Genomic DNA, 11767 nt, shown 5'->3' on the forward strand with positions numbered 1-11767 from the left:
TCAACTTGTATGCAGAACACATCATGCGACAAGCTGGCCTTGAGGAATCCAAGGCTGGAGTTAAAATCTCTGGAAGAAACATTAACAATCTCAGATATGCAGATGATACCACTTTGATGGCTGAAAGTGAAGAGGAACTGAGGAGCCTTATGATGAAGGTGAAAGAAGAAAGTGCAAAAGCTGGTTTGCAGCTAAACCTCAAAAAAACCAAGATTATGGCAACCAGCTTGATTGATAACTGGCAAATAGAGGGAGAAAATGTAGAAGCAGTGAAAGACTTTGTATTCCTAGGTGCAAAGATTACTGCAGATGCTGACTGCAGTCAGGAAATCAGAAGACGCTTAATCCTTGGAAGAAGAGCAATGACAAATCTCGATAAAATAGTTAAGAGCAGAGACATCACACTGACAACAAAGGCCCGCATAGTTAAAGCAATGGTGTTCCCTGTAGTAACATATGGCTGCGAGAGCTGGACCATAAGGAAGGCTGAGCGAAGGAAGATCGATGCTTTTGAACTGTGGTGTTGGAGGAAAATTCTGAGAGTGCCTTGGACTGCAAGAAGATCCAACCAGTCCATCCTCCAGGAAATAAAGCCAGACTGCTCACTTGAGGGAATGATATTAAAGGCAAAACTGAAATACTTTGGCCACATAATGGGAAGACAGGACACCCTGGAGAAGATGCTGATGCTAGGGAGAGTGGAAGGCAAAAGGAAGAGGGGCCGACCAAGGGCAAGGTGGATGGATGATATTCTAGAGGTGACGGACTCGTCCCTGGGGGAGCTGGGGGTGTTGACGACCGACAGGAAGCTCTGGCGTGGGCTGGTCCATGAAGTCACGAAGAGTCGGAAGCGACTAAACGAATAAACAACAACAACAAATTACTTAATTTGGCTTGATCAAGGGAAATATTTGGTAAGTGTATTCAAAAGAAAATATGGTAGAGGGGTTAAGTGTAAATCATCAAAGTTTAAAGGGATATTAAAAAACCCTTATACTAGGTCAGACCATTGTCCACATGGAAATGATTGTGGCTTTCAGGGGGTTCAGGCATATTCTGACTGGAACAGGCAAACACCACACTTCCCACCAATCCCCTGGTTTGATTGTCCAAATTCTTCCTCTGGCACTACTCCTTTTTCCTGAATGATTTGTCTTCTTGGATTGGGGATCTTCCTGCCTCTTAGGTTATGTTATTGACTATCAGTTATAATTCTGATTTGGGACACCTATTGCCCAATCACTTTCAATCAGCTGAAGACTGTATCTCTCTATGTATGTCTGCATGTATCCTTGATAAGGATCAGAATAAAAGTAAACTCAATTCTTTCTATAAAGTATTGCAAAGTATATTCACTCTACTTTTAGAACATTTATTTCAGAACGTAGAGATGCTGCATAAAAAGATGTCCAGCCTAAATCTTTTCAGATATTCATCCCAATTGATTTTTATTTTTAGAAGATATAGAATAGAATAGAGTAGAGAAGAAAAGGACTGAGATGTTATAGGCAGTTCAATAACACAAGGGTACAGAAAATAACAAATTGCAAATAAATACAGAAAAATAGTCTTTGCATAGTTCAAAAATGAACATGGAATGGTGTCAGCGTGCTGTGTGAACTAACACGCAACAAGCACACAGATCCACAATTTAAGTTGAAAGATTGTATGTGTGTGTGTGTATACATATGCACACACACATATACATAATCTTAGAGAGAAAAACTTAGAAGCAGATCTCAGCATGAACATTAACTAGCTATGTGTTTTCCAGTCAGGCCATGCTATCAAGTGGGTAAGTGAGAGTTTAAAGGTGGTTTAAACTATATGATCTGTCTTGGCATCCCATATCCTGTCATCCCTGACTGGGATGCTCCCTTGTTACTTCCCATTTGAAGGCCGATGACATTCTGTCCTTGACGAAGCTGTTCTTCAGAAAATCCTCGCTGGTTCTTCTGTGCTTTCCTGTGAAAATGATTCTTTTTTAAAAGTGACATGTTTGTTGCTGTTTTAAATTCTCAAATATTTATCAGGTTGACTGCCTCATCCTACATACATATATACATTACAGTATAAGGATAGTACTGCCCTGATTTTGAGAAGATGAGCTGCAATGGCCCGTTGGAAGGCAAGAAAAGGTTTCTAACATTGAATTTCCCCTTCTGAAGCTGTAGTTGTCATCTTTGTCCTAATATAATGGAAGCCAACAAGTCCTAAAGACCTTGGGATTATCTCTGAGACGTCATAAGCTTGAAGTATGAATCCCTTATATATAAAGGCTTTCTAAAATTCCATTCTGTTTCCTGAAAATATTTACCCACTGTGAAAACAGGACTGGTTAGGACTGTGAAAAAGTCCTTGCACTACTTTTCTTTTTAAAAATATTAAACCCAAGGGGATAGAAACCTCCTCAGCCAACCCTGCATGCTGAAACTAGGATTTATCATGGTGGTGTTTTAGGGAAAGTGTTCACCCCCATCCAAAAAAATGATTTAAAAAAATCTTAATCCAGCTCCCTCTTGGAACTAGCAGGTGCCATGGCCTCATTCAAAAGTTACCAAACAATAAAGAATCCAAATCATTATCAAATATGGATCTGTGGTAGACAGATACTAGTCATTCCTGTGTTGGGGTAGAACTCTCAATCAACTACCTCAATATCAAAAAGCTAAATCAACCTGGTATTTTGCTGTGAATGGATTAGCCGTACTTGAAAAATAGAGAGGGGAGAAAGAAAATATTTTTATCGAATAGCAGATCAGTCAGCCACTGTCCTTGTGGCTGAGGTTTTAAGTTATCTGTCCACCATCCAGAAAAACACTTAAGTAGATGTTCTGCTTTATTAAGGCAAGAGTATGCAAGATTAAGCACTGTTTCTCCAAAGGTTAATGTTACAAAATGTATCAAATACCAGCTTTGGAAAATTGCTTCAGTACTGCTGGGCACCTTTCATAGATATATATTCATCTAAAAACAATCATGAGGGACAGCATAATTCTGAGGGAGTATAGTTTGAGAACTGTTTCAGCAGATAGTAATAAATTGCAAATTACGTTTCATATTTCTGCTATTGCTTGGACAATTGTTGCTACAGATATCTGAGCCATTGCTGGAAAGAATGACTCAAATACTTTAAGCAAGATACCACCTGATCCAATAGCTCCACAAATCAGAGAAGACTTCTTCATACACAAGTTATATACTAGGGGTGGGCAAGCTTTGGATAGCTGAGGGCTGCACCTAATGTTATTTTGGAGAGCAAGGAGCTGAGATCTGCACTGTCAGGGAAGAGACAAAATACCTGGCGCAATATCACAAATTTGGGACAGGTTTGTGGGAAGGATTTGGAACACTGTTTTTGCTCTCTCTTTTTTTTTTTAAAGCTGTGTTAGGTATTTAGAATTTGTACTAAAGGTTTGTGTATTTCCTTTCTGAAAATGGTAGGGTTATAAGTTTCTCATTTTCGTAGCCCTGGGTCAGTAAGTGAAGGATTGCATGCGCTCCTGGGTAGACCGTCCCTGGATCCAACATAATTTGTTTATTATAAATGGAACATTTTTGAACATCTATTCTAAAGAGGTCACTAGCTCTCTCACTGACAGCTGAAGCAGGCAGAAGTTAATGTGTCTTGCTTTAAAACATACATTTTCTTCTGTCTAGGATTTGTTTTTCATTAAAACCGCACATTTCTTATATCTCAGAAAACAGGAAACAACCGAACACATTCTTACCTGTGAAACCAGGACGGATCCCCTTTGTAACATCCGTCATCCCTTGTAACAGCTTCACTGCCCAAAGCCATTAAAGTCCTTTGCACGGCAGCCATGTCTTTTCCTAAAAAGAGTTATTCATTTGTTACTGTTAAATAGTTTGGCTGTACTTCAGCAGTACTACATAGACACCTGGTTAATCTCAAAATCCCCAGGGGTTTTATTACCACATTATGTTTTCTATCTTTATTCTGGACACAAGGGAATTATCCTTGAACAGAATTCCTCCTTCCTTTAGCTTGCAAACTGCTGCAAGATTTAGGGATTTGGGAAACCTGGCCGTATGTTTGATCTCAATGAGTTTAACCTGTATTGGGTGCTACACTTTTCAGTGAACTACAGTACATAACCTTCTAATCAGATTTGGCAAATGTTTCTGGGGAACAAATTTGGAGGCAGCTTTTTGGGGCTGGACTTAGGGTTTCTTCTCTTCTACCCCCAACAAATGAAGTAAAATATGCCACTCAAAAATAAATTAATGGTTTGCTGCAAATTTCACCAGCACAAGCTGCATATAGGCTCTAAAACATGTTGTTGCGGTGGAATACAGCCCACTCGTGTTCAGGGTGTTTTCCATGTATGCCTCAGAAAGGTCCCAAGCCTTTAACTCACTGGCCTTTCCACTATTGTAGATACCTCAGGCTTTTGGTCCTTCTAGCTTGCCACGTCTTATGTCAGGCACTTTATTTTACTTTCAATCTCCCGCTAGTTCTCTTAAACCTTCTTCAAGTCCCCCCCCCCCCCCAATATGAATATATGTGCGGTTGAGGGGAAGGGGAAGAACCAAAGAGTGCTGGTTCTGCCTCACTCTATAATCTTCCTTGTCAGCCTCATGTGCCTGACAGCCTTTTCAAACAGGGCTTCTCATGCTAGCTAGCTGGGGAGTTCTGCAAGTCCACACACCTGGAATGTGTCCAGATGGGGAACTCTAGTACTTTGGAGGAGAACCTCCATAATTCCAGAGTTTTAAATTGTGTAAAGCATCTTCACAGATGCAGGAAGCATTCCTTTGCAGATAAGTCATTCCCCTTAGCTGGCTGGGGAATTCTGTGAGGTGAAGTCCACACATCTTAAAGTTGCCAAGGTTGAGAAACACTGCTCAACAGATAGAAGGCAGTATGAACAGTGATGGACTACAAGAGAGTTAGCATTTTCATTCCCACCACTACCACTCTTTGCATTGACAACTTACATTCAGAGAATGTCTGAGGAAAGCTTTAGACATGTAAAACTAATGTCAGGTCTTGGCAGCCAAACATTGAACTCTAATGTGTTAAACCTCCCTCCACTCTCACAAAGTCACATCTTTTATCAAACCCCAAGTGACAAGACAACATGGAAAATACAGAGAAGAGCTTGAAGATGTAAGTTCTCATGGCCTACCCCAGCAGTTGCATTATTCTGAAAGTTGCCCATCACTGTTTCCAGAGCAGTCCTCATTCTGTTCATTAATCTGTCAGCAGCCTCATAAAGTAAGTTAATTTTACTATCTTCACTTAACAAAGACAGAGTGATTAAATTGACTAAGGCCACAGAAAAGTTAGTATTAAAGTGGGGTTGTGAGTCATAGAACCCTGGCTCATTGTAATAAGGAACATCTCTTAATTCCATGAGAATATCATCTTTTTAGTGAACTTGGGCCACATTTTTGAAAATCATTATTTTTAGCCATTGAGGGCCACAATGGATAAGTAAAAATGCAGTGATGACATCCATAGGGCAAGGAGAGGAATTGGAAGCCATCTTTATCCCTTTTTGTTCCCATTAACTTTTAAAGGAGCTTTACTCTATTGAAAGATGCTGACTCCAGAAGCATAGATCTCAGACCTTTCCCTTGTAAGTCAAAGTCAGAACAAGGATTCTAGTTTTGGAGAAAGAAAACTGACGTCAGATTCCCCACCTTGATTTCCTGTCCGCTTCCCTGGCCAGCTCTTTAAGGTAATGTGACTCTAACAATGAAAAGGCTTAAGCGGAAGTGTGGCAGGTTTGGCTAGGAGGCAGTCTGGAAGTGAGAAGGATGAACTACATTCTACAGGTCTTTGGCCTTATGCCATGTTCATAGGTTATTGGAATGTTTTAAAAGGCAAGTATTTAGACCAGTTTGCATTGGAAGGGAAATATTTTTTTAAAAAAATTAAATAACAGTTTTTTACAATTAGCACTAGAGGAAGGAAATGGAGAGTCACAAATATTTCTCTACCCTCACATCTACTCTGCAGGTCTCATACTAACATGGGAAATGAAATCTCAAAAGCTTCAGTATCAGAACTTACTTAAACAGGGCTGTAGACCAGAAGATGAAACCTTCTTAATATTGTACAATATTGTGCTATCTTTCAGTTTAAAAATACATCTTTGGTGGGAATGCCTTAAAATAAAAATCTTTCAAAGTAAGGTGAATGAGGAATTAGCAGTATGCATATAACATCTATTGAAAAATTAACACACAAAATATGATGTATTAAAGGATACACAGACCTATTTTTTAATGAAATATGGCATCTTTTAAAGTTCTATTAATAAAGATAATACAGATATGTTTCCTCAGGATTATTGAATACTCTGGTCAAATGTTTAATTTGTTAATTATATGTACTACTACTACCTCAGTTAAATATCTCTTTTTATAAGTTTTATTGTTTTTTAATGTAATAAATAATATTAATAATGTATAACAAGTATAATAATTCAATTTTGCATGCTACTTCCCCACACACACGCCTTCAGTAATTTTAGGGAATGTTGATCCACATAAATATTTTAGTAAGTCACAAAAAGTCATCTGTGACCTAAGAACTGATAGTTAAGAATCGTTTTCAGGCATTTGGTGGGAGAATCAGAGTACTAAATCCTGCTTCCCAACATAGGGACAAATTCAGTGTCCTAATGAGCATGAAAGATTATTGAGATGCCTACTGTTGTGCTTTTATCCCTATCATTCACATTCAGTTATGCATTCTTTGTATCCCTGAAAAGACATAAGATAGCAGATGGACATTTTCCCCAGTTTTTGCTCACTATGTAGTATTAGTATTTTAGTATTTTTTTTTGGAATGTGCTTATATTTCATAGTAAAAAAAAAAATCATTTTCCCTTCACAACAACCCTGTGAGTAAAGTTGGTCTGAGAGAAAGAAATATTAGCTTCTTAGCTGAGATTGTCACTAGAGCTTGGGTTTGTCTGTTCCTAAGCTAAACCTCAGCATAATACAGATCTAAACTATGAGATCTGAAAATGGCTATCCAAGTAGCTAATCTCAGTGTAACCCAGGATCACATTAGGCATAAACCTCCAACCTGGTACCCTCTAGTTGTGTGGGCAGTACAGCTCCCAGAATTCCTGTTCTGGGAATACAGCTGCAAGTAACTGGACATCACCAGAATGGGGAAAGCTTCAATAGCTTCATCCAGTTTCTGCTCCAAGCTTCAAAGGAATGCAGTTTGAATTGTAAAAATCATCCTTCTTGGTCAGAATCTTCTCTCTATATTACTTGACAGATTTGAATATGGGAAATACTGGCCCTCCTCCTGCCTGACTCATTCTTGGAAACATCTGAGACTTGATTACTATCAGAAAGCAAAGATTGCTTTGTCCTTTTCTCCTCAGAGCCAGTAGCCACATCCGGCAGGCTTTTAGCAGGAGTTCTTTCATTGCTTCCTGGCTATCATTATCATTTCACATCTATAAATGTTCTTTAGATACAAAAGGCCCTGTAAATGGGTTAGGCAAGCCTGCAGGCTCATAATTTAATTTAAAGCACAAAATAAATACAAAAGAGAAAGCAGGACTCTTACAGTTGCTGCACAAGACTAGGAAATGGGAGGGGGGAGGAAGAATTGTAATAAGAATGGACAATTGTTTTATATGGGGAGTGCAAGAATTTATTTTGACTCATATACATGACTTCCATGAGAGTACTCATAAAGAGATTATTTCCATGTGATAAAAATATCATGTGTGAAAAGATTTTAAACTGGCTTCTTTCCTGGAAGATATATAAAGTTGCCTTGTACAGGAGACACAGAGCAATTCACTATTAAATGTTTTGGATTAAATGTTTTGTTCATGAAGTAAATTTCAGTGAAGGGAACATTTTGTTAGATCAACTGAAGATTTCCAAAACAGCAAGCATATTTTCAAACTTCCCAGAATTTCTCCACAGGTAAGATAGATCCAGAAAAACAGAAGTAGAGACATTATAGATCAAATTATTGACTGAACAGTTGGAATGTATACTGACATACAAAAGCACTTCCATTTGGTACCGTTATATTTTTCCTCCCTACTCTCTCTGCCCCTGGAAGGTGGATTTTCAACCATCTTACCTGATGAATTCTCATGCAAACCTTCAGCTGGTCTAATAAATGTATTGCTTCAATATGGATTTTGGATTATTTTTTCTCATGGCCAAGATGGCTGCTTTTGCTTTTTGTAGATTTTTTCCTAAACTGTTTGTCTTTTCCCACTTTCTGACATGGTGATCAACTGCAAGGATACACATAAGGAAACATATATGTATTCCTTAATGTGTCCCTGTAATGTATTTATCAGTTACAGGGACAATGTGACTAATGGTATGGATTCTACTAATGCTAGAAGAGAGCTGTTGAAAGAAGGCCTGAATTTATACATTGGATGCTATCAGAGTGAATATTAGTATTTAGCCTCCATTAAAATGTACCATGTCTTTCCTGATACTAAGAGACATATACAGAATATGTATTCTTTATTCTAGAGTATAACATCAGAGTACAAAGAGGGGCAATGAAGTTACTTTACTTTTTTTACTGAGAAAAATGTGAAGCGGTGACTGTGCATATACATTCATAGCCAGAACACAGATTTGAAGCCTCACCCCAACATGAACTCAATCTAAACTATTCTCCTGACTAGATTATTATCACCAGGTTTCAGACCCATCTGCCAAGAATCTTCTTTCATGGTTATTGTTTATGGAATCAGTAATTTCATATACTACTAATGGTGAGTGAATTTCTCAGGTTTATTTTTCCAATCTAAATTTGGCTCTATCCCATACTATGAATGTCCACATCATGATTTTTTGGGGAATGCCCTACCAAATTTCACAATGATTTTAGCACATAGGTGTATTTCCCCTAATACACTCTTTCTATATGTACCATTCTTAATATATTATCTTTGGTAATAATTTCCCCTAATATAATTAATTATGTGTGGACTTTTTCCTAATACGCACATTTTTTAAATTTCTGTGCATGTTTTCCATATATACATAATTTTTAAGTTAATAATTACATCATAAAATTCAGAAAGTACTGATATCCATGAATAACTGTGTCCCAAGCTACATATAGGAAATGCAGATCGGTTTATGTTTACATTTAAATGCAAACTAAATATATTTCACCCATCCTTAAAAATGACAATGTGTGACTTGGCCGAAATATCTGGAATGTAATATAACTACTATTTTCTTAGTTTTGATGTGCTTCTGTAAAACACGTATCTTTCACATGCATATACATAGGTGGTTAAGGTTCTGGGCTAGAAACCAGGAGTCTGTGAGTTCTAGTCCCACTTTAGGCATGAAAGCTGGCTGGGTGACCTTGGGCCAGTAACTCTCTCTCAACTCAACTCACCTCACAGGGTCGCTGTTGCAGGGAAAATAGGAGGAGGAAGGAGTATGAGGTATGTTCGCCACCCTGAGTTATTTATAAAAATAATAAAGGTGGGATAAACATAAAATAAATAAATAAATGTACAAAAGATTACATTAAGTCCTGCATCAATATAAATCTCTCAGAGAAAATAAGGAAGGCATTACAGGAGTGATTAAAGGCAATGCAAATTGGAAAGAGTGATAATGGCATTTGGGAATTTTCCCCTTAGAGAAATATATAATGAATAGCAGCCTAAACAGTTTTACATTTTAAAAAAACACCCTTATATATAAATAAGTATATACCTTCCCATAAATCTACTGTCTGGAAGATATCTGTTGTTCGTACTCCATAGATTTCTGCAGCTTTCAAGAACTGAGAAATTTGTTCCATTTGTTTGAAAGCCATCTTTGATTCTGTGATCCTTGCAATAGGTTCTTTTCCCTTGGGATGAAGACTGTTTATTAACTTGCAGAGCAGCTGGGAGATTGACCATTAAAAGCAGAATTGAAAGAGACAAAAATCAATTAGTTCCACCAACTAAAGGCAATACCATATGTATATATTACTCTGTTTATGACATGGGTATCCTAATGCCACTTAGAAATGTTCCCCTGGTTCCCTGTCCCTCAAATGAAATGCATAATACCAATGTAAGTGTACGTTACTGACAGCATTTATTATGGATGCATTTGAGCCAAATATATTAGAAATGCTTGGCAAAGTTTTCCTTTGCACGGATAAAACATACATGGATGTAATCAAGCAGGCAAAATCAAATTATTCACTTCAGATTATATAACAATTGACAGTCACATGGGAGAGCAAAACACAGCCTGAGCTCAAGTGTAAGTAGTATCAAGTAGTAAGCTGATAAAAACACCATTGCTACATTCAATAATTTTGCCAAGTCTTCCATGTAAATGAAAGCACCTTTGTGCTGTCCCTTCAGTAAATGAATAAATTATCATTTAAAGAGTTAGAATTGCTAATTTTTTGTAAAAACAGATCAGAATTGTGGCATAAGCACATTCATAAACAAGTACACACAAACTAACCCATTTTTAAGGAAGATAAAACTATTATTGAAATGTGTGGGGTTTTAAAGGATCTGTAGTTAACTGTCAAAAAATTGTAATTTATATTCCCCATATTACATAACCATTGTTTCATCTATCTCTGTACAGCCCTATCCAGTGTTTTTCATATTGTCTTCTGGTCACAATAAGCAATCACCTTCAATGTTTGAATTATTTTATTCTAGATTCTAGAGAAAGGCAGTTTACAGATGGAAATAATTATTGCCTTTATCTTAAACAAATCAAAGATGCATTGTAGTCCCTGAAACATTACTTGTTACTTATTAATTCTATAGGACATGCTAGATAATGAGGTCAGGAATGCAGTGCCAAAGTTAATTGATTAGCCAATATAATTTTGAAATGGTAGAAATGTAGGTACAAATGATATTGTACAACAATGCTACTTTTATAGATGTAACATCAGATTATTACTTACTGTTCCGTCCATTAGCCATTTCTGAAAATGTTGTTTTCCAGGAGGGGGGTGCTCTATATTTTCACCACATTGTATAATAATCCAATCCACCAAACGACTTTCCAGTTCTAGATCATATTTCTGTTCAATCTTTTCCTGGACTTCTCGGCTTAAGCCATAGCTTGGTCCTCTATTGGCCATTTCTAGGAAGGAAGAGGGAAAAAAACACTTTAACTTTCAAAAGCTGCAAATTACAGAGCATATGTTATTAAACGTCTTTTCAGAACATCTTAGAAAAGGTGAGTGAATAATTTTAAGAAGTGTTATTTCAAAACAAGCTCAAGATCTCAAGAGTGTCAGAATTTTCACTATTACAGTGCATATTTTAAATTTCCATTACCATCAAAATTAGAAGTTGCTAATGACATTTCAAATTAATATTGCAAATGTCAGCAAATTCAAAGGTTTTTTTAAAAAAAATAACAACAGCAAACCACCAAAGGCAGAAGTATAAAAAGCTTTCATACAGGACAACTTAGAAGATCCTTTCAGTGGGGCACGTGAAGATCTTTCAACAACGAACTAAATCCAAATGTGGAGAGACCATCAAAGCAAGAAATCTGGATCAAATTTAAGAAGAGACAAAGGCTGCTGTGATGCTCTGCTGGTCCTGGTCCTGCTGCTGTGGAAGCATTGTGGTTTGGAGAAGGTTGTATTGATTTGATTTTCCACACAGTCGAGTAGGGTCAAAGCAGGGGCGTTGCTAAGAGCTATTAAATAGGCACTCCTATTCTCTCATAGCTAGAGAAGGAGACCTATTCAGCTCAATCAGCTGCAACCAGCTCCTCTGCGCACACT

General features: G+C 37.4%; 1 protein-coding gene across 1 annotated transcript; it reads right to left on the minus strand.

Annotated features, from left to right (window-relative positions):
* Window positions 1-1421: 1421 nt before the first annotated feature.
* On the minus strand, window positions 1422-11767 carry TAGLN3 (transgelin 3). Its single transcript, XM_063305564.1, has 5 exons — window positions 11437-11767; window positions 10931-11112; window positions 9718-9892; window positions 3732-3834; window positions 1422-1965 (listed from the first exon to the last, which is right to left on the minus strand). The coding sequence occupies exons 2-5, from the start codon at window positions 11108-11110 to the stop codon at window positions 1824-1826; spliced, it is 600 nt and encodes a 199-aa protein (XP_063161634.1). The 5' UTR covers window positions 11111-11112; window positions 11437-11767; the 3' UTR covers window positions 1422-1823.

This window comes from Candoia aspera, chromosome 5 (assembly GCF_035149785.1).
Source record: "Candoia aspera isolate rCanAsp1 chromosome 5, rCanAsp1.hap2, whole genome shotgun sequence".
NCBI lineage: Eukaryota > Metazoa > Chordata > Lepidosauria > Squamata > Boidae > Candoia > Candoia aspera.